The sequence below is a fragment of the Podarcis vaucheri genome, assembly GCF_965113315.1.
Source record: "Podarcis vaucheri genome assembly, chromosome: 2".
NCBI lineage: Eukaryota > Metazoa > Chordata > Lepidosauria > Squamata > Lacertidae > Podarcis > Podarcis vaucheri.
Window position 1 is genome coordinate 133,213,061 of NC_138760.1, and position 21,304 is coordinate 133,234,364.

Consider the following 21,304-nt stretch of genomic DNA (forward strand, 5'->3'; position numbering starts at 1 on the left):
ACCCGTAGACCCGTTGGCTCCAAGGGCGTGAAAGGTTTACTATGGGAGAGGAATTCTCTGGATAATGTGAAGGGTTGACACCTGTGAGGGAAGTTATGTATATCCAGCCGGTGATGTTATCTCCCTGTTAATTGCCCAAAGGAGGTGCATTTGCATAAGCTCCAAGAAAGGGAGGAAACAACTTTGATCTAGGCTCTGGAGTCTTAATTGGCCCAGCTGTCAGAAGTTAAAATTATTAACCCACAAGCTGGTCATTGGAGAATTCAAATGTAACCAAGAGTGGTGATTGTCCTGGGGGATCTGATTCCATGTGCAAATTAGGGATAAAAGATCTTGAGAATGGCTGGGAAGGCGCGCTCTGCAATCCACAAAATCACCCGGCTGCTGATGTTCCACCTAAGCACCTGTCTTTTGTGATGAAGATTTCCTAAGACCTCTGAATGCGGATTTCTGAAGGACTCTGAACTCTCCTATCTTTGCCTTAGAGTGTAGAAGTGAGTATTAGCTAGCTATATTTTGCAACGTTTTTATTTTCTCTTTACTTGTAATCTACCAAAAGATGTGCCTGCTTTTTAGCATGTTCTTTATGTTTTAAAATAAATTTTAAGCAAGAAACTTTCACTTGTATTGTGTGTGCCTATCCGGGAAAATAGCTAAATCTAATGCCTAGCTTCTTGGTTGTGCCTTACTAAAGAATTTCTACCTGCAAGCTTGTGGAAGCAACTTGTAGTTTGGGGTTAACCGGTAACGAAGAAACACAGCCGTCTCCCTTGAGCTGTGGCTTAAGGTAACCCTGGGACAAGGGAGTGGTGGCAGCCTTACCAGTTCTGTTTCGTCCTGTTTCTGAAAAGGTAAAAGGGTCTGCCAGCCTTGCTCCAGAAGCCTGGTCTGGCCGGAGAGCAAAATCAGGTGAGGGAGGGGCAAATGGTTGGGGACCAGTTTACCACAGGACCTGATCTGCTGCGGAGGGTGCATGGCAGGCAACTGAACTCTGATGCGACAACCTGGAAGTCCCAGAGCGGTGCATCAGTTAGAATGGGATGCTTAAGAAACCTCTACAGATTCTCAAAGGGGAGAAGAAAACATTTAGATGTATGGAGTGTTTGACGTATTTCTCTCAGAGTTCACTTTCCTTCCCATCAATGAACTCAGATAATGGGAAATCAGTCTTAAATGCATGGAGTGCATGTGAAGTTCTGGTATTTGTATATAAAGTTGTATAGACAGGTCTTTAAAGAAATGAAGGTCATGTCTCACAAGTATAATAGCAGATATAATATAATGTTAAATAGGGAGGGGGAGAATCTGGAGTGCTGGGGTGAGTGATGATGGGCTGAGAGCCAGCTGATTTTGGGGCCTTGGTGGTGTTACCGGAAAAATCCGAGGGCTCCCTTGGACAAAACAAAGACACCAACCAGGATAACTTGGAGCAAAACAGCAGCCTGTAGGCTTGGCCTTTATTGAGCTGATGCATCAGGGTGTTCCCCTCACTTGCAGGAGAGAGGAAAAGACCCAGAAAAATAGTGTGCTAGGTCTTATAAAAACTTTTGAAATTCCCCTCCTCTAGGTCAAGCCCACCCCCAGAAACATCATGCATACATTACAGAAAGGAGGGGTTGAGGGAGGAGTTGGTGGTGGTAACCTGAGTGTCCTGTCACCTGGCTGGTTCCTCCTTTCCCCCTCCCATGAGTCACTTCCAGGAGACAAAGGGGAGTTGGCAGTTTCCTGCCCCCAGAGGGAAAAGCTGATCATTGTCCTTTGTTTCAGTCCATGCTGAATCCACTCCCATATGCAAGTTCTTTGTGATCTTGATGGTCTTCTGTCTGGGATCATCAGGGTTGGCATAGCAACTGGGCAGGGCTCCTGTGGATGTGCTGAGATGGTGAAGGGATTATGGCTGACCAGGACTAAGCCACCCCCCTTTGATAGTTCTTGTCATATGGAGTAAAATAAAAATGGAACAGTGCAATCCGATGTATGGTTGATTTTCTATGAATTTATAACAAATGTGGCGTATGCAGTGTGTGAGTGTGTGTGAAGCTTGTACAAACAGAATGATTGGGGTGGGGGGGTTCCTGTTACAGTTCCCCCCTTCGGAGATAAGATTGCAAAGGTGGCTACTTTGCAATTCTTTTCTCCGCACAATATAAGGTGGTAAAAATAAATAAGGTGGTATTCTCCATCCCAGATGCGTGTGTCCATGTGAACCTGAAAGGGACTTGGATATCATGCTACTTTAAGGATATTTGCATAGAAATATAATGGTGTAACAGTGCACATAGTTGGATATAGGATATCATGTAAAATTAATATTTTGTTGCTCAGTTACTTGTGGCATTCTAGTACCTTGGAAGAAATATTTTCTCAATAGTGGCGTATGCTTTACATTTAGCAGGAAGGTCCACTAATGACTGAAAAATGCAATTTGCTTTGTCCCCCGCCATTTTTTGTGTTCTCAGGTGTCAAGGTAGCTCTTCTGTGGTCTCACACCGGCCTGGTGTCACAGGAGTGGCAATCCCTGGTGAATCCACTTAGGGCTTTCATATCAACCATGTTGCCTGGCACTCACCACAGCTGTCACAGGTTTGGGCACTTCATGAGAGAAATGTCTTTGCCTTGGCCATTCTATGGGATTTTATTATTATAGGCTTTGGTCTTGCAGTCATGGGAAGTTGCTCACTTGCACATTAAGGACCAAAAAGCTAATTGCAGCCTGGATACACTTGCCCAATTCAAACTGAGTCCAATTTGAATTTTTCTTGCCCCATGGTTCTCAACTTTTCAAACCAATCTGTTAATAGGGCACTTGTCCAAATAAGTCAATTTAACTCTATAAGGGATTATTCCTGCTAAACCAAAGCATATGCACCTTCATGTATCTTATCAGCTTCTCTTTGGTTAAGTGAGTTTTAGCACATTTTAAAATGGGTAGGGAAGTTGGCAGAGTGCCAGGTGGAACAACGAAATGTGGTTATAAATTTATCTAATTCTAAACATTGGACTACATAATAGCCTGGTCTGTTAAAAGGCGTAAAATGTATGAGAATCCTCCACTGGGTTGTAAGGAATAAGACATTAAACATAAAACACAGAAAAATAGCCCCCCCCCCATTTGTGGAAATAACACACTGTCAGACACATTTCAACATTCCTACGTAATAACACATAATACAAAACAAACTAATTAAATATCAGTTGCATATCTTGAGACAATTGGGATATTTATGTATGCATCTTTTGAATCCTGGAGCACAGTCTTGAGGTTCAAAGTGAGAAGATGTCCTTGCAATTCAACTCCACCCCCCTTTGTCAGCCCCACTTCCCCTTTGAAAGAAATTGCTGTGGCCACTTTGAAAACTTTGGTGTCTGACGCACCATTTTAAGAAATCTGAAGTAACAATGAAAATAAAAGAGTGTTTCTTGATGTGACAACATCGGCTAGAATGTTCATAGCAAAATACTGGGAAATGACTTAATACCAAGAAAAAAATGAATGGCAATTTAAAGTTGTGCAAGTACCTTGAACTAGCCAAAATGACAGAATTAATAAGAGATGCTCAGGCCAAAGGTAAACAAGTACCATTCCACAAACAATGTTTGGTTGTGCTTCGATTAACTTCATAGACATCATGGAAAAACGGATGAAATAAATGAAAACAGATTATTTGTAACTTAAAAAGTGTCAAAGTCACAAAGAGATGGAAGTCACTAATATAGCAGGAATTCAGACTTGTTTCACAGAACAGAAAGAAAGTTGCTGTGGGAGGGGGGGAAGGGACAAACACTTTGTTATCGGGGTTCACATATTCTGTTAAAAGGGGAAATTATTTAATGTGAGAAGCCTGTCAGGAAATGCTGTTCCTAAAATTCCCATTGGGGGGGGGAATGCTTTGATATTTACCTGTGAAAAGAATTTGGCACGTTAAGATTTGGAACCTGGAAAGCTCTTGACTTTTGATGGGCTAGTTTTTTTTTAACCCTTTTGTCTTACGTAGCCCCTGCAGCAAAGACACATTAAGGGTGATTTCCCTCAATGGTTCCAAGTTTTTTTACATAAGGAAATTTGATTAAGTTTCTCCCTGCAGGTGAAGCTCTCAAAACCACCTCTCTCCACCCTACAGTTCCCCCCTTTCCTCTCTCTCTCTTTCTCTCTTTTTTTTTTGACTGATCTAGCCTCTGTGTATGTGCAGAGTTCATGTCTCAGCAAACCTTTTATACTATTGAAAATGTTGCATCCTTTGGCTAAATTACCATTTGAATAAGGGAAGGGAAGGGTATGGAGTAGATTTTAAAAATAGGGTTAGATTTTTTAAACAAAAAAGAGAAACTGAGCAATTAAAGTATTCAATAAAGTTAGCAATTGTAGCCCAAGCAAAAGGGACTGCTTCCTTTATGTACAGGAAAGGGCTAATATCCCTCTGGCTATTCGCGGAACAATGCCACGCCCTTATATATGGGGAAAAATGGCCAGAGAGTCAGAATTCATAGTTTTAATGATAAACACTGTAATCACTCAAATGCTTGATATTACCAGTTGTGCTTCAATACATCCCAGCTTCACCTCTCATCTTTTAAAACTAAAGAGCAAAGCTAGGCTGAATTTCAACTCCATCACCACACCAGAATTTAAGAATTACCCTCCAAGGCTTGCAGACACATGTTCCTTCCGCACAGCCACAAATTGGGAGAGTTGAAAGAGACCCTGGGGTCATCTAGTCCAATCCTCCAAAATATAGGGTTCACAGCAAGATCTCACAGCAAGATTTGTACTATCAAAGAGACATACACATTTAAGTACAGATTTACAACTGGGAAAGGAAACATCTATGCTCCTATCATGTACTAAGGAAGAGGAAAATAAAAGTACCCAACTTTACACAGAACCCTTTTAGCAGATCTTGAGATAGTTTGAGTGAGTTTGCTTCCTTAGACTAAAGAATGCAAGTTCCTAGTGAAATGATATTTAAAGGAAGATTGAAGTGAACAGTTTTTTTCTAAGATAGGGAGAGGATCTTTTATTAAGCATAGTTAAAACAGCTATAGATTTGATTTAAAGGGAACACAAAAGTGAATAGGAAAGTGAGATGCAGGGTACCTTGGGAAAGATTGTTCCCCCCTCTTTGCAGTATCCTTTAAAGGAAGCTTTCTCGGGAGTAAATTTACCTGGCACAGAAGTAAGAAGGGAGAAAAAAACTGAAACAGATAGAATGAAACAAGGGGGAGACAAAGGGGAGTTGGCAGTTTCCTGCCCCCAGAGGGAAAATCTGATCATTGTCCTTTGTTTCAGTCCATGCTGAATCCACTCCCATATGCAAGTTCTTTGTGATCTTGATTGCCTTCTGTCTGGGATCATCTGGGCAGGGCTCCAGTGGATGTGCTGAGAAGGTGAAGGGATTATGGCTGACTAGGACCAAGTCACCCCCCTTTGATAGTTCTTGTCATATGGAGTAAAATAAAAATGGAACAGTGCAATCTGATGTATGGTTGATTTTCTATGAATTTATAACAGAAATGTGGCGTATGCAGTGTGTGAGTGTGTGTGTGTGTGTGTGTGTGTGTGTGTGTGTGTGAAGTTTGTACAAACAGAATGATTGGGGTGGGGGGGTTCCTGCTACAGTGGAGAGAGTTGGAAATGTTGGTGTTAGGAGTTGTGGTGGTAGTTTGGGAGCAGGGTTGGTGGGATTAGTATTATAGGAACAGCATCATAACTCACATTGATGGAACAACAAAGACACCAAAAGACGAAAAGCATCCTATACATAGACTGAAAGGGCTTAAAGTCAGTGAGAAAGAGGAGGATTGGTTTGAGAAGATACTGAATTATTTGGGTAGGTTTGAACAATTTGGGGCAATTAAAATGTTAAAAGTTAAATAAACCTTGTGGAGGGAGGAGTGTTAAGGTATATAGAATTGTACATATGGTTGAGCTGAATATGTTATTATTGAATATGTATATTATTGAATATTGTATACCTAATGTATTTTTTATTAATAATAATAAAAGACACAAAAAGAGTAGAAGCGTCTTATACGTACTGTTAATATTCAAAACCTCATATATTGTTATTATAATAATTTTATTAGTTTTTTTAATTAATAATAATCCAATATAAGCCACATTAATACAATACCAATTCATAATACAATTTAAAAAGCCAATTATTCTATTCCAAATTAAGCATTTTTTGATGACTTCCCATGTTGTGGTCTTGGGGAGATGCTGTTGTTGTTCCTTCTCCTGCTTCCATTCTTTTTTAATTCAAATAGTTCAGTTCCAATGTTGCTCCTTAATCTTCGCAGCCACTGACGTAGCCACTTGGTTCGTATTTATCCATTCCATATCTTTCAATTTGCCAGAGGGGTTTATATCTTGGAACTTTCTGTGTGGAATATCTTTTAAGGTTGGTATTTCCCTTCCTGTTGTAATCTATTATTTCCGGTATTCCCCACCCCAACCCCACTCCGATAACTTGATTCTTGCTGTGCAATCGACTCTCCCATCTTTCATTGGCATTTTGCCCTTTCCCAGTAGTGATGTATGGAAGTGAGAGGTGGACTGTAAAGAAGGCTGATTGCTGAAGAATTGATGCTTTTGAATTATGGTGCTGGAGGAAACTCCAGCACCATAATTGGACAATGTTCTCGAAGCTACCAGCATGAGTTTGACTAAAGTGCGGGAGGCAGTGGAAGACGGGAGTGCCTGGCGTGCTCTGGTCCAGGGGGTCACAAAGAGGTGGACACGACTAAACGACTAAACCACAACAACAAGGGCTGACTTCCAGCTTTCCATTACTAATTACCATCCATTAATAATTATTTTCCATTAGGAATTATTTTTCTTGAGTGAAGGATTGCCACAACATAAAACAATGTAGTGCATGTATGGAGAAAGAACAAAGGCTGTTAGGATTTCAGGCTCCCCAATGCTGATTTTATGTTTGATATATTTCACACGCCTGTCTGAGTGAAGGGTGAGAAAGGAAGACTGTCTTATCTCCCTTCCGGTGTGAGACTGTGAAACTACTTTCACTTTTATGTTGTTCTGTTTTGTTGGAGCTGATGAGAATGGATGCCATTATGCATATGTATGTAAATGTTATGTAAATAAATAGTAGTTTAGAACTAGGATGCTTCTTTCTTCTGCTGTGTTAAGCCAGAAGGCTAGTGTGCACAAATCAAGATGGTTTATGTCGCTGGAGAAGGGGATGCCTTTTCCAGAGCTATGCTCACCGGAGGACGCTCGGAGGGAGATCCGGAAGGGGGGCTGCAGGTAGGCCAGAGCGTTTCCCAACAAAGGCTTCCCTTCACTCACCTTCCAATCCGGCCAGACAGGAAGGACTGGCCTCCTAGCTGCGAATCTTGCATGAAGGGGGAAGGTGGCAGAGCAGAGAGTGGGCAGTGCCAGAGGGAGAGGCCCAAGGTCTCTGCCTCCTCCACATCTCCCAGGGGTTTAGCCTGTATCTGGACTGCACCACTTCAGCCTGCAAGGAAGACCCTCTTTTCTGGGACACATGGATTCCACCACTTGGGGAAGCAGACCAAGTCAGGGGGGAGGAGATGTCCAGCCAGGACCCTCCTCCCTTGGGAGAAGGAGGGCACTGGGGAGCAGTCCATCCTGCCAGCTGCCTCCCCTGCAGTCTGAGGCGGGACAGATCCTGCCCAGCCATAGATCCACCACTCGGGAGGAGTGCAACTTGCGCTATTGATGCTCCCCTGAGATTTCCTGTAACAGGAATAGCAGCTCCGCTGGGTCACGTCCTTGCATAACAGAATGAGTAACAAAATGAACTTCAACGGGGACAAATGTCAGGTCCTGCACTTAGGCAGGAAGACCCACCTGCACAAATAGAGGATGGGGGACACCTGGCTGACTAGCAGTACATGTGAGGAGGATCCAGGGGTCTCGGTGGACCACTAGCTTAACCTGAGTCCGCAGGGTGATGCAGCAACAAAGAAAGAGAACTCTGTTCTAGGCTGTAGGGTAGGACTCGAACCCATGGCCTCAAGCTGCCAGAAAGGCGATTCTGACGAAACCTTTGCCAGCAAGAGCTGTTTGGCAGGGGAAGAGACTCCCAGGAGAGGGGGCGATGCTCTGGCTCTGTCTTCAAAGGGGGAGAGGAAGGGGGAGCCCTGGATCTGGAGAGGAGGGGCGGCGGAAGAGCGCTTTGCTACGAAGGGGGAAAACCTTTGCATTTCCATCTTGCCTTTGAACCAAAGCTGTCCTGCCAGCAGCTCACACAAAATCAGCGGATCTATATCTATATATATATTGTTACGGAAAATCTGGGTGCGTATTTACCCTGCCACCCAGCCCATCGGACCAAGTCCGTGGATTCTAGCGGAAGAAAAGGAAGCTCAGCCGGACGCAGGAGCAAAATGCGAAGATCCAAGTTTATTGTGCAACAGGTTCAAAGTGGAATTGAACCCCGAGAATGGGGCGACATAAACTTTTAAAAATTCCCTCCAAGTCCCATAACACAGTGCGCGAAACGTCATGAATACATTATGGGAAGGTTGGGTTTCATGGATTACATCATGAATACATTACACACGTCATGAATATCTCAGAGAAAGGTGGGGTTACACTAATTTACATTTGAGGGAAGGGAGGGGTGGAATATGCAGAGCGAGGGTCATACACAAATATACATTTCCTGAGTACCGGTGGCGGTGGGACAATGGGTTACTGATATGCACCGTCTGCCACCTGGTATTGCCCGGAGGAAGGGCTGGGCAGAATGGAGTCCTGGGGAAACTGAGTCGAATGACACCAAGAGCAAGAAAATTGGAGCTGTGGTTGATTTTATATGAATTTTGAAAGGTTCCGATGACTTTCAGCCTGTTCCGTAGCTTAGATCAAAAGCGGAAGCAGAATGTATCCATTCTTGCAGAAATGGATACATTGTAACAAGGGTTTGACAGTTTTACGAGGTCAGGAGTTTCAGTTCTATTGTTCTCGCCGTGGGGGGCCGTCAGCAGCTCGTCAGGAGGTTAAATGAGGCGTGCAAGAGCTCCCTGAGCTCGCCTCTGCAGGATAAATGCATGGCTGTGATTGGCTAAAACGCCGGCATAGGAATAGACGGAGAAACAGGGACACCCGGTCTATTTGTTCTAAGTATAGAGCGTAAACAGGTATAGGGAAAGATAGAAGCAAATATTCATAAGCGAGCTTATTTCGCTCGTGATAGGAAGGAGTAGAAAGGGGTTACGGGAGAAGTGTGGTGCTTGTGTAACGGTGGGGGGACTGAGGGTGGGTGCACCGCGGGCACCCTCGAGGTCATCGCCTCGGTTGTTCAAAGGAGAAAGGGAAAGGGGGTACCCCCCCTTTCGCGGTCCGTATCATATATATATAATGGCGAGGGAGGGCAGCATTTAGGGGGGTCCTAAGTTACTGCTCCGAGTCCCCAAAGGGCGCAGCAACTCCGGTCTGCTTTGCGGGGCTGTTGTAACGGGGACCCCCTGCGCCCCGGCCCTGCCTCCCCCCCCGGTCGGGAAATGGTGGTGAAACTGCCCGGACCCCCCCGGCAAGGGATTAAAAGGGGGGGGGATGTCCCCTTCCTGCCCCGGCGGACTTTTTCCCAGTGGGGGGGGTCTCCTTCCCTGCCGCCTCCGGGGATCGAACCCGGGACTTTCTCAGGAGAGAATCAGGAAAACGGAGCAGGTATGGGAGGAGGAGAATTTGTGTCTTCGGGGAGGGAGGGGCCACTCATTCCTTCCCCCCCCCCCGGTCAGTGAGCTCCGCTTCCTAGAGAGGCAGGGAGGGGGGGCAAGGGGGGAGGGGAGGGGCCTGATCCACCTTCCCGGAAGAGGAGCAGCTCTGCAGAGGAGGAGGGAAAAAGAGGTGCGAAATATATCTATATATGGGGGGGGGGAGAGAAGGAGGCGCTTTTCCTCCCCCTGCAAACAGGGCAGCTGGGAAGGGGGGCAGGATTTGGGGGGGTGGAAGGAAAGTGGGGGATACCTCCCCCTCCCCCCTTCTGGGGATCCGGTGAGCGGGGGAGGGGCTGGTTTAGGAGAAAGGAGCCCCTCCCCCCCCCGAGGGGGCGCCTCCTTGGAGACCCCCAGCCCATTGTCTTGCAGGGAAGGAAATGGGAATAGCAGAGCGAGCAAGGGAAGCGGAGGGACAGAGAGGACAAAGAGGTAGAGCTGCGGGGGGGGAGGGGGCAGGGACCCCAACAACATCAACTCATTTCTTGTGCGCTATCAGTAGAGGCCCCGATGCATGCAATTCGGCTGAGGAGCGGGGCCCCTCCATTTGCAGGGATTGCATTGCACGCCCCCCCCCCAGATCAGCCTTCCTGCCTTTTACTATGGGAAATGCGGCGGGGGGGGGGGGGGCTTTCTGCAGAGGGAGCACCGGCAGGGTTTGCATTGCAAGATCTCCTTTGCAGCGCAAGAAGATGCTCAGCTGTCTTCGCCGCCTCTATTGCATCTGCAGAAAACAGCAGCAGGAGACTTTTTCAGGTGGTTCACAATTTAGCGGAACCACCTGCAACATCTGAGCCCAGTACGGGCCACATGATCTCCTGCAATGATTTTGCAAAGCTTTTTGCAGATAAAATCGCTCAGATTCGGGAAGAAGTAGACTCCACCGTGGGAGCAGGGCCGGGGCGGGAGAGTGCTAGAGTCCTGTCTAGTCAAGTTGTGTGGGATCAATTCCAACCTGTTACCTCCGAGGATGTGGACAGGCTGCTTGGACGAGTGAAGCCAACCACCTGTCTCCTGGATCCTTGCCCATCCTGGCTTATAAAAGCTAGCCGGGAAGGACTGGGCGATGGGTTTTGTGGGGTGGTGAATGCTTCCCTCCGTGAGGGAGCCTTCCCAGACCCGCGGAAAGAAGTGGTTATTAAACCACTTCTTAAAAAACCATATTTAGATGCAGCCACGATGGCCAACTATCGCCCAGTCTCAAATCTTCCATTCTTGGGCAAGGTGATTGAGCTGAACAACTCCAGGCACGCCTGGAAAAAGCGGACCATTTGGATCCCTTCCAGTCGGGATTCAGGCCTCATCACGGGACTGAAACTGCCTTGGTCGCACTGGTTGATGATCTCCGGCGGGCTAGGGACAAAGGTGAGAGCTGTTTCCTAGTTCTGCTGGATCTGTCAGCGGTGTTTGATACCATCAACCATAACATCCTTGTGGACCGTCTTGAGGGGCTGGGAGCTGGGGGTACTGTCATACAGTGGTTCTGCTCCTTCCTCCTGGGCCGTGTTCAGAAAGTGCGGGGGGATGAGTGTTCAGACCCCTGGGCTCTCACTTGTGGGGTGCCTCAGGGTTCTGTCCTCTCCCCCATGCTTTTCAACATTTACATGCAGCCGCTGGGAGAGATCATCAGGGGGTTTGGGCTGGGTTTCATCAGTATGCGGATGATACCCAGCTCTACCTCTCTTTTAAATCAGAACCAGTGAAGGCGGTGAAGGTCCTGTGTGAGTGTCTGGAGGCGGTTGGAGGATGGATGGCGGCTAACAGATTGAGGTTGAATCCTGACAAGACAGAAGTACTGTTTTTGGGGGACAGGAGGCGGGCAGGTGTGGAGGATTCCCTGGTCCTGAATGGGGTAACTGTGCCCCTGAAGGACCAGGTGCGCAGCCTGGGAGTCATTTTTTCCGGTAACATCACTAGACTTATATATGGGTCTCCCAAAATGGTCAGTATGGACGTCCTGAGGCCAAAGGGAATGTGCAGGTGATGAATAAAGATCTAGAGGTCAAAGGGGACAAAATGTGGCCCAAGGGGTGGAGGATTATAGTGCAGCGGATGAAAAACTTCATGATGAATTTAGGATCCTGATTAATATTGGCCAGGTTCATAGAACATAGAGCAGCTCCCGTTCCTGTGAGAAAACACTTTTTATAAAACGTAAACCCCACAGTTCAACCGTATTCTAAGATAATGCTGCTTCATTAACAATAATTAAGGGTTATGAAAGGCTGATGATGCATTACCATTATTTAACATTTTTTCTTTTGCATATGCTAAAAAAATTGGAACATATGGAGGACAGGAGAGAATTTACAAGATGTTAAAATAAGAGCAGGTGCTATTTGATGTGTGTAATATTCCCTTGTTCTCTTCCTAGGTTTCCTTTCGCCCCGCTCCTCCCTGTTGAAAGAAGAAAGTGGAGAAGGCAGTCAAAATTCTGGAGGGCCATGTCCAAAGGGAATAACGAAGAAACCATATAAATTCATGGAATGTGAAAAGAGAGAGGAGAAACAATTTGAAAGTATGGAGTGTGGGAAGAGTTTCACTGACAGTGGAACACTTGGAAAACATCAACGGACTCACACAGGAGAGAAACCATTTAAATGCATGGAGTGTGGAAAAAGCTTTGGTTGGAGTTCAAACCTTCGTATACATAAACACACTCACACGGGGGAGAAACCATATGAATGTAAGGAGTGTGGAAAGAGCTTCAGTCAGATTGGACACCTTAGAAACCATCAACGAACCCACACAGGGGAAAAACCTTATAAATGTATGGAGTGTGGAAAGAGCTTCACCGATAGTGGAACATCTAGAAAACATCAACAGACACACACGGGCAAGAAACCATTCAAATGCATGGAATGTGTAAAGAGCTTCAGTCAGAGTGGATACCTTAGAATCCATCAACGGATTCACACAGGGGAGAAACCATTTGAATGTTTGGAGTGTGGAAAGAGTTTCAGTACAAAGAGAGGACTGAATATTCATCATAAAACTCACACTGGGGAAAAACCATTTGAATGTATGGAGTGTGGTAGGAGCTTCACTGATAACCGAAGCCTTAGAATCCATCATCGAACTCACACAGGGGAAAAACCATATAAATGTATGGATTGTGGAAAGGGCTTCACTTACAGTGAAGCACTGAGAAAACATCAATGGACTCACACAGGGGAGAAACCATTTAAATGCATGGAATGTGGAAGGAGTTTTATTGATGGTACAGCACTTAGTATCCATCATCAAACTCACACAGGGGAAAAACCATTTGAATGTATGGAGTGTGGAAAAAGCTTCACTTGTAGTGGAACACTTAGAATCCATCAACGGACTCACACAGGGGAAAAACCATTTGAATGTATGGAGTGTGGAAAAAGCTTCACTTCTAATGGAGCAGTAAGAAGACATCAAAGGATTCACACAGGGGAGAAACCATTTAATTGCATGGAGTGCGGTAAGAACTTCACTGATCGTCAAACACTTAGAATCCACCATCGAATTCACACAGGGGAAAAACCATATAAATGTGTGGAGTGTGGAAAGAGCTTCAGTCGGAGTGGTGCAGTAAGAAGACATCAGTGGACTCATTCAGGGGAAAAACCATTAAAATGCATGGAATGTGGAAAGAGTTTTATTGAGAGTAGAGAGCTGAGAACCCATCATCGAACTCACACTGGGGAGAAACCATTTAAATGCACTGAGTGCGGAAAGAGCTTCAATCGCAGTGGAACACTTAGAAAACATAAATGGACTCACACAGGGGAGAAACCATTTAAATGTAAGGAGCGTGGAAAGGGCTTCACCAATGTTGGAAATGTTAGAAAACATCAACAGACTCACACGGAAGAAACCATTTAAATGTATGGAGAGTTGAAAGAGTTTCTTTCAGAGTGGAACCCTAAATTCATACACAGGAAACTTAGACGACATCAACAGACTCACTCGGGGACAAGCAAATAAATGTATGGAGTGTGGAAAGAGCTTCAATAGAAGTGGAAACCTTGGCAAACACCAGCAAACTCAAAGAGGGAAAACCACTTACGTATATGGAGTGTACGTAGAGCTTCAGTCCTGATGTTCCTACAAAACATCAATGGACTCGCAAGGAGGAAAAGCTTTAAGAGTTGGAACCCTACAATCCACAAACAGAAAATCATAAATGGATTGAATGGAAGGAGTGTGGGAAGTGTTTCGATTGCTTTATATATAGATAATTTTATTAATAGTGGTACCTCGGGTTACATATGCTTCAGGTTACATACGTGTCAGGGAACTGCCATCAGTGCCGGAGGGAGAGAGCAAGCTCCAGAGAGATTCCAGAGAGCGTCCCGGGATGGGGAGAGGCAGCCCATCTTCTGGGGAAGAGAATCAGCGTAGCACCAGTGGAGAAGGGGGGCAGATGGGGGAATCGGCGAGGCGGTCCCATGACTCCTTGCCGGGGACCAGTGGGGAGAGTAAGGGTCCTCCGCTGCCTACGCCCTCCTTGCGCAGAAGGCTTCCGCGCAGGGAGAGTAGGAGGAGACTAGGCGTCAAAGAGCTTCTTTGCTGGAAGAAGTTTAAGAAACGCCCAGTGAGGGATTCTGCCAGCGATTGAGAGAGCCACGGGTGAGTGGCTGTCCGGACAGAAAAGGTTGACTCAGGCAACCCAGCTAGGTGTTGGCACCGGCTTGCGCACGAGCAACCCCTAGAACCATTACAATACGCTTCAGGTTAAAGACTCCGCTAACCCAGAAATAGTGCTTCAGGTTAAGAACTTTGCTTCAGGATGAGAACAGAAATTGTGCTCCGGCGGTGCAGCGGCAGCAGGAGGCCCCATTAGCTAAAGTGGTGCTTCAGGTTAAGAACAGTTTCAGATTAAGAACGGACTTCTGGAACGAATTAAGTACTTATCCTAAGGTACCACGATATATAATTTTATTTATAAATTGCTTTCAAAAATAGAAGCATTCACTTCCGGGTTGTTGGCATTTGAAATTCCCAAACATTCGACTTCTGAAGTGTTCAACAACCGAGATTCCACTGAGAATCCAGCAATAGTGTGTTGTCCAACGATATCCATTCTTTTAACCAACACAAAGAGGCTGCCTCGTAGTAGAAAATCTAGCAGTGCGAAGCCACCTCTATTTTTAGTATCTATCAAAATTTTATAGTTTATTCTTGGTGTTTTCCCCCTGCCAGAGTTATCATGAAATATCTCTTTGCCATTCGTTAAAGAAGCTTGTATTATTTATTATTGGTATCATTTAGAATAAAAACAGTATCTTAGGTAAAACATTTCTCTTTATGGTTGAAATCCTTCGTAAAAGTGAAAGTTTCATCCTCCCCTATATTTCCAAATGTTTTTAACATTTTTTGATACTCTAACGTAATTGGAATATGTTGTAATTCAGTGTTTTTCAAATAAACACTTATTTAGTCTCCATCTATACAATGAACTCTTTTCACCCCTCATTATCATCCATGTTGAGTTTTGATCTGATACAGTTCTTGGCTGGATCTCTACAGTCTTTAATCCTGTAGGCAGTTCCTTCAATACAGTGGTGCCTCGCAAGACGAAAAGAATCCGTTCTGTGATTCTCTTCGTCTAGCGGTTTTTTCGTCTTGCGAAGCAAGCCCATTGACGGATTAGAGGATTAGCGCTATTAGCGGCTTTTAGCGGCTTATCTGCTGATCGGATCAGCTGATAAGCGGCTTAGCGGCTTAGAAAAAGGGGGGGAAGGGGAAAAAAACAGCAGCAACTCGCAAGACATTGTTGTCTTGCGAAGCAAGCCCATAGGAGATTCGTTTTGCGAAGCACCTCCAAAACGGAAAACTCTTTCGTCTAACGAGTTTTCCGTCTTGCGAGGCATTCGTCTTGCGGGGCACCACTGTATCCACATCATGTTTCTTCTTCCCGCAGAATCCTTTGAATCAGAAGAACATGTTTACTCTTGTTCTAATGGGTGTTTGAATCTCCAAGCATCTGGGTTGGCAAACTAAGGCCTGTGGGCCGGATCAGGCGCAATTGCCTTCTAGATCCGGCCTGCGGACGGTCCGGGAATCGCCACGTGGATTGCCAGCACGCACGTTCTTTCCCTCTCCCTCACCCGGCAGCGCTTTTCTCCTCAGGGACGAGCAATCTTGTCCCACACCGGGTGCCATCAACGGGGGGAGTCGGCTCACCCGCCTGCCTGCCTCAGAAGGGTGGCGCTGGGAAGGGGGTGTGACACTGGCTGCCGGCTGCTGCTGCGTTTTCCTCTTGCTCCTCCTCCCTCTCCCTCAGTCCGCCCTTCCTTCCTTTTCTGTGCCCCTTCTCCGTGCCGCTTCCTCATGCGCTTTCTTCGTCACCCCCTCCCTCCTTCATTCCTCCCATGGCGTTCAGGCGGTTTGTTGCAGCGGCCACAGCTGCCGCTTGCGGGTTGGGAAGCAGCAGCAGTTGGTGGGTAAAAGCTCCAGCAACGCCCCAGTTCCCCTGCCTCCGTCCGCGGCTCCGCCGGGGCTGCTGCTTCTGTCTTCACCAGCCAACGCAGCCTCCTGCCCTGCCCTGGCACCTGGCTGGAGAAGCCCAACTGGGGCTATTGGGACGACAACTGGGACAGGTAAAGCCAAACATCTTCAGGCCTCTTTGCGGGCGGGTCAAAATCGTTCATTTCCCCCCCAAAATATAGTCCGGCCCCCAACAAGGTCTGAGGGACAGTGGACTGGCCCCCTGCTGAAAAAGTCTGCTGACCCCTGATCTAGTAGATCCATTGTTGTAACCATATCAAAAAAGTATTTGGTATTTTGCCTTCTTTTGAGACACTTTCCCTCAGTGTTTAGTCATAGTCCTGTGATCCTACTAAATTCACCCGTAATAATTATATTTTTAATCATAAACCTCAGACATACTTTCCTCCAGTAGTTGGAAGAAATCTCATGCAAAAAGTGGCTCTGAATCGGAAAGTCCCAGTCCCAAATCTTAATCCTGCCACCCTAAGATATTATAAGCAAGCCCCACATTCCTCTTTCCACCTGCAATAGGGAGGTTAGAACAACACTTAATACCCGGCAGGGACCATAAGAGCCACAGTTGCTTTGCATTCACAAACGCTGTGTGAAATATCACTAGTGAACAGAATAATTCAAACAAGGAAACCAACAACAGTATTAAAATTGCAGGGAGAGAGAGAAAAAGTGGATTTGAAATGACCCAACCACAAGATGAGAAGTCTCCGTACTGAATGAGGGAAGGGGGAGGCATGGGGGGGGGCTTTTGAAGTCTCCCTGCTGGCAAGGGAATTCCAGAGCAAGGACACCTCTGTCTGTCTGGAGTCCCTCACTGCCTCATCTCCAGCAGGAAGGGGGGATTTCCAGACTGGGACCCTTCACTCTTAGGGGGAGGTAGAATCATAGAATCCTAGAGTTGGAAGAGACCACAAGGGCCATCGAGTCCAACCCCCTGCCAAGCAGGAAACACCATCAGAGCACTCCTGACATATGGTTGTCAAGCCTCTGCTTAAAGACCTCCAAAGTAGGAGACTCCACCACACTCCTTGGCAGCAAATGCCACTGTCGAACAGCTCTTACTGTCAGGAAGTTCTTCCTCATGTTTAGGTGGAATCTTCTTTCTTGTAGTTTGGATCCATTGCTCCGTGTCCGCTTCTCTGGAGCAGCAGAAAACAACCTTTCTCCCTCCTCTATGTGACATCCTTTTATATATTTGAACATGGCTATCATATCACCCCTTAACCTCCTCTTCTCCAGGCTAAACATGCCCAGCTCCCTTAGCCGTTCCTCATAAGGCATCGTTTCCAGGCCTTTGACCATTTTGGTTGCCCTCCTCTGGACACGTTCCAGTTTGTCAGTGTCCTTCTTGAACTGTGGTGCCCAGAACTGGACACAGTACTCCAGGTGTGGTCTGACCAGAGCAGAATACAGTGGCACTATTACTTCCCTTGATCTAGATGCTATACTCCTATTGATGCAGCCCAGAATTGCATTGGCTTTTTTAGCTGCCGCGTCACACTGTTGGCTCATGTCAAGTTTGTGGTCAACCAAGACTCCTAGATCCTTTTCACATGTACTGCTGGGGCCTGGGCAGCTGGATGGATGGACATCAGCCTGCAGAAATGCTCCCCCTTCCTTTCACAGGACTGTTGTGGTGTTGCTTGTGTGTGACAAGGCAACACTCAAGAACAGTTCCCACCAACCAACATTACATCATTCCTCCACAGCTCACAAGAGGGTGATCTTTCCTCTACACATGGTAGAATCCTAGAATTGCAGAGTTGGAAGGGACCACGAGGGTCATCTAGTCCAGCCCCCTGCAATGCAGGAATATTTTGCCCAAAGTGGGGCTCAAACCCCCGACCCATAGATTCAGTCTCATGCTCTACCGACTGAGCTCTAAAAGGGAGTTTCCGTTCAAGCAGAGCCCAGAATAATTAGGGTTGCCATATTTCAAAAAGTAAAAACCAGGACAAGCCCAAAATTGTAGAGCTTTTTTTTTTTTTTAAAACAAGGCCCCAAATAAACGCCCAAAAAGCCCATGAATTTTCGACTGACTTGTCTTAAATTCAGGACAAAGTGCCATCTTTTGGAAATTCCACAGCTAAAACGAGAAAAGAGAGGAGGTTCTTTATGGAGGCCCCAAACTAGACCCCAAGCAGCTATATAAGGGGCAGTGAGGGAAGAATTACAGTCCTGGAGGAAGAATTATACACAGCAAATGGGAAGAAATCAGACTTTGACATACTGTATGCAGGGATGCGGGCGGTGGTGAGGGGCTTTTTATACAGCCTTCTTGCTAGAGAAGCTCCAAAAGCAAGATAGATGAGCAGAAATCAGGGCGAATGAGAAGAAACCCACTCACTAGGCAGTGTTACGGAAAAAATCTGGGTGCGGGGTTACTCTGCCACCCAGCTCATCGGACTAAGTCCGTGGGTCCCTGCGGAAGAAAATGAGCTCAGCCGGACGCAGGAGCAAACTGCAGAAGATCCAAGTTTATTGCGCAACAGGTTCAAGGCGAGATTGAACAGCGAGAAAGGGGTGGCATGAACTTTTGAGATTTCCCTCCATGTCCCAGAATACAGTGCATGAAACGTCACGAATACATTATGGGAAGGTTGGGTTTCACAAGTTACATCATGAATATACTTTACACGTCATGAATACATTATGAAAAGGTGGGATTACATTAATTAGCATTTTCGGATGAGGGAGGGGGGATATGCGGAGCGGGAAATATACATAGATACACATTTATTGAGTACCGGTGGTGGCAAGACAATGGGCCAGGAATATACATCGTCTGTCACCTAGTATTGCCCGAAGGAAGGATTTGCAAAACTATCTGACAGGATTAAGAAGTTCCTGCGTACGTGACCTGCCGCTTTGGGGATTATGGAAGTAGGGACAGCATCATGGAGTCCAAGGGGAACTGAGTTGAATGGCACCGAGAACGAGCAGATCAGAACCACGGCTGATTTTATATCAATTTTTGAAGATTTCAGTGATTTCTAAGCCACTCTGTACTAGAGAGCAAAAGCAGAAACAGAGTGGATACATTGTAACAGGATTTTGACAGTATTACTTGAGAGATTATGGAGGACAGGGGAGGGGTGATGGAGTCCTAGAGAAATTGAGCAAATATATTGTAGTGAAGAAGACATTGCCCCCCCCCGTTCCGTATCAGTCCCCCATTCGGAGATAGATTTGCATTAAAGTTCTGTAAGAACTTGCAAATCTTTTCTCCGCACCCTAAATCTCGGTGAATGGGATGTGTGGCTTTATGCAATCCTGAAAGGGACTTGCAAGCCATGCCTCTTACGGTCATTTGCAAGTATATCAGTGCAGGTAGCTGCATATAGGGTATTATATAAAGAACATCTCTTGTATTTTGTTGCTAAATTACTTGTGGCATTCTCAATAGTGTTTTATGCTTTGCACCTAACAGGAAGGTCTAATTGACTGAAAAATGCAGTTGGTGTTTTGTCCTTCGCCATTTTTGTGTGTTTCTCAGGTGTCAAGCTAGCTCTTTTGTGGTCTCACACTGACATAGTGCTACAGCAACACATCCTGTCTGTTGAATCCCCTCAGGGCTTTCATTTAACCATGTCGCCTGGCATTCACCATAGCTGGCACAGGTTTGGGCATCTCTGAGGGAGATGTCTTCGCCTTGGCCTTTAGCTATGGGATTTTATTATAGGCTGTGGTTTTGCACGCATGGGGGTTGCTCACTTGCACTTAAAGGACCAAAAGGCTAATTGCAGCCTGGATACACGTGCCCAATTCAAACTGAGTCCAATTTGAATTTATCTTGCCCCATGGTTCTCAACTCTTCAAACCAATCTGTTAAAAGAAAACCATTCTTAACAAGGGCAGTTGTCCAAATAAGTCAATTTAAGTCTATAAGGAATCATTCCTGCTAAACCAAAGCATATCCACCTTCATGTTTCTTAGAAGCTTCTCCTTGGTAAAGCAAGTTTTAGCACATTTTTAAAATGGGTAGGGAAGGTTGGCATAGTGCCAGGTGGGACAACGAATTGTGGTTATCTAAACATTGGACTACACAATAGTGTGAGCTATTAGAAAGTATAAAATGCATGAGAATTCTCCACTGGTGTGTAAGGAATAAGACATTAAACATAAAAACAGTTACACACAATAAATTGCCCCCCTTTGTGGAAATCACACTGTCAGACACATTTCAACATTCTTACATAATAACACATAATACAAAACAAAATAATTAAATATCTGTTGCATATCTTGACACCATTGTGATCTTTTACGTATGTATCTTTTGAATCTTGGAGCAGAGGCTTGAGGTTCAAGTGAAAAGATGTCCTTGTAAGTCAACTCCACCCCCCTTTGTCAGGCCCACTCCCCCAGCAGTCTCTGTTGTCTGTTGTTGCTGGTCTTGCGATGGCGAAGTACTGAGTTGAGGGGTTGTTGCTGCTTTTCATCATTGCACATCTGTAGAAGTGATATCCTGTAAGGGGGCAGGGTTTTGGGGTGACTTAAAAACACAGTTAGACAAGGAAAGGGCAAAAGGTAAAAGGGATGTCCTCCAGTTTCCATGGGAAGCTGCAAATAATAACAATCTTAGTGGATTAAACATTTTATTCATTATCACATTTCCATATAATTACTGTGATTATCTGCTAAGTTTGTTTGCTTTCCTTCACTTAATTTTTGTTGTTGTTGTTCTTTTCATATTATAAAATAAAAAATTACTCCACATGTATAGAAAGAGAACTGTAAAAAATACAAAGGTTAAAAAATAAAAAAGAAAGCAAAAAATTAGATTACCAGTTAGATGAAAATGGACTTGACACAAAGACATCAGATTCAGAAAATAACTATTATTAAATAGTACAAAGATATTATCAAAACCACACATATTACTACTGGACTGGAAAAAATGGAAAAACAATGAGGAAAACTTAAAATTCACCATGTGCTATTCAATAAAAGAACTTCGTGAGACTGACTTTCAACATGTGATGAACATGTCCCCCAAAGTAAAACACAAACACACAAAAATGAGCTATGAGGAACCAAAAATAAATAAATGCTAAGACACACAATTAATAAGTAACCTGAAGTAATCTGTTTTGGCATTCTAACATCCCAA

The 21,304-nt window shown here is 45.3% G+C and overlaps 2 protein-coding genes and 1 long non-coding RNA gene across 3 annotated transcripts in view; 2 read left to right on the forward strand and 1 right to left on the reverse strand.

The window, feature by feature from the left end:
* LOC309525776 (uncharacterized protein) overlaps window positions 1-21,304 on the forward strand; it is a 55,526-nt gene that overhangs the window by 17,993 nt on the left and 16,229 nt on the right. The gene's annotated exons all lie outside the window — the stretch shown is intronic.
* The window catches only part of LOC309525844, a 57,121-nt gene continuing 37,241 nt past the window's right edge, over window positions 1,425-21,304 (reverse strand). The window contains exon 2 of the long non-coding RNA XR_014216540.1: window positions 1,425-5,973. This is a non-coding gene — a long non-coding RNA (uncharacterized lncRNA). The remainder of the gene's footprint in view (window positions 5,974-21,304) is intronic.
* LOC309525760 (uncharacterized protein) overlaps window positions 10,074-21,304 on the forward strand; it is a 61,006-nt gene continuing 49,775 nt past the window's right edge. The window contains exons 1-2 of the mRNA XM_082211271.1: window positions 10,074-10,140; window positions 12,083-13,515. Coding sequence (XP_082067397.1) covers window positions 10,089-10,140; window positions 12,083-13,515 — 1,485 coding nt within the window. The 5' untranslated portion in view covers window positions 10,074-10,088. The remainder of the gene's footprint in view (window positions 10,141-12,082; window positions 13,516-21,304) is intronic.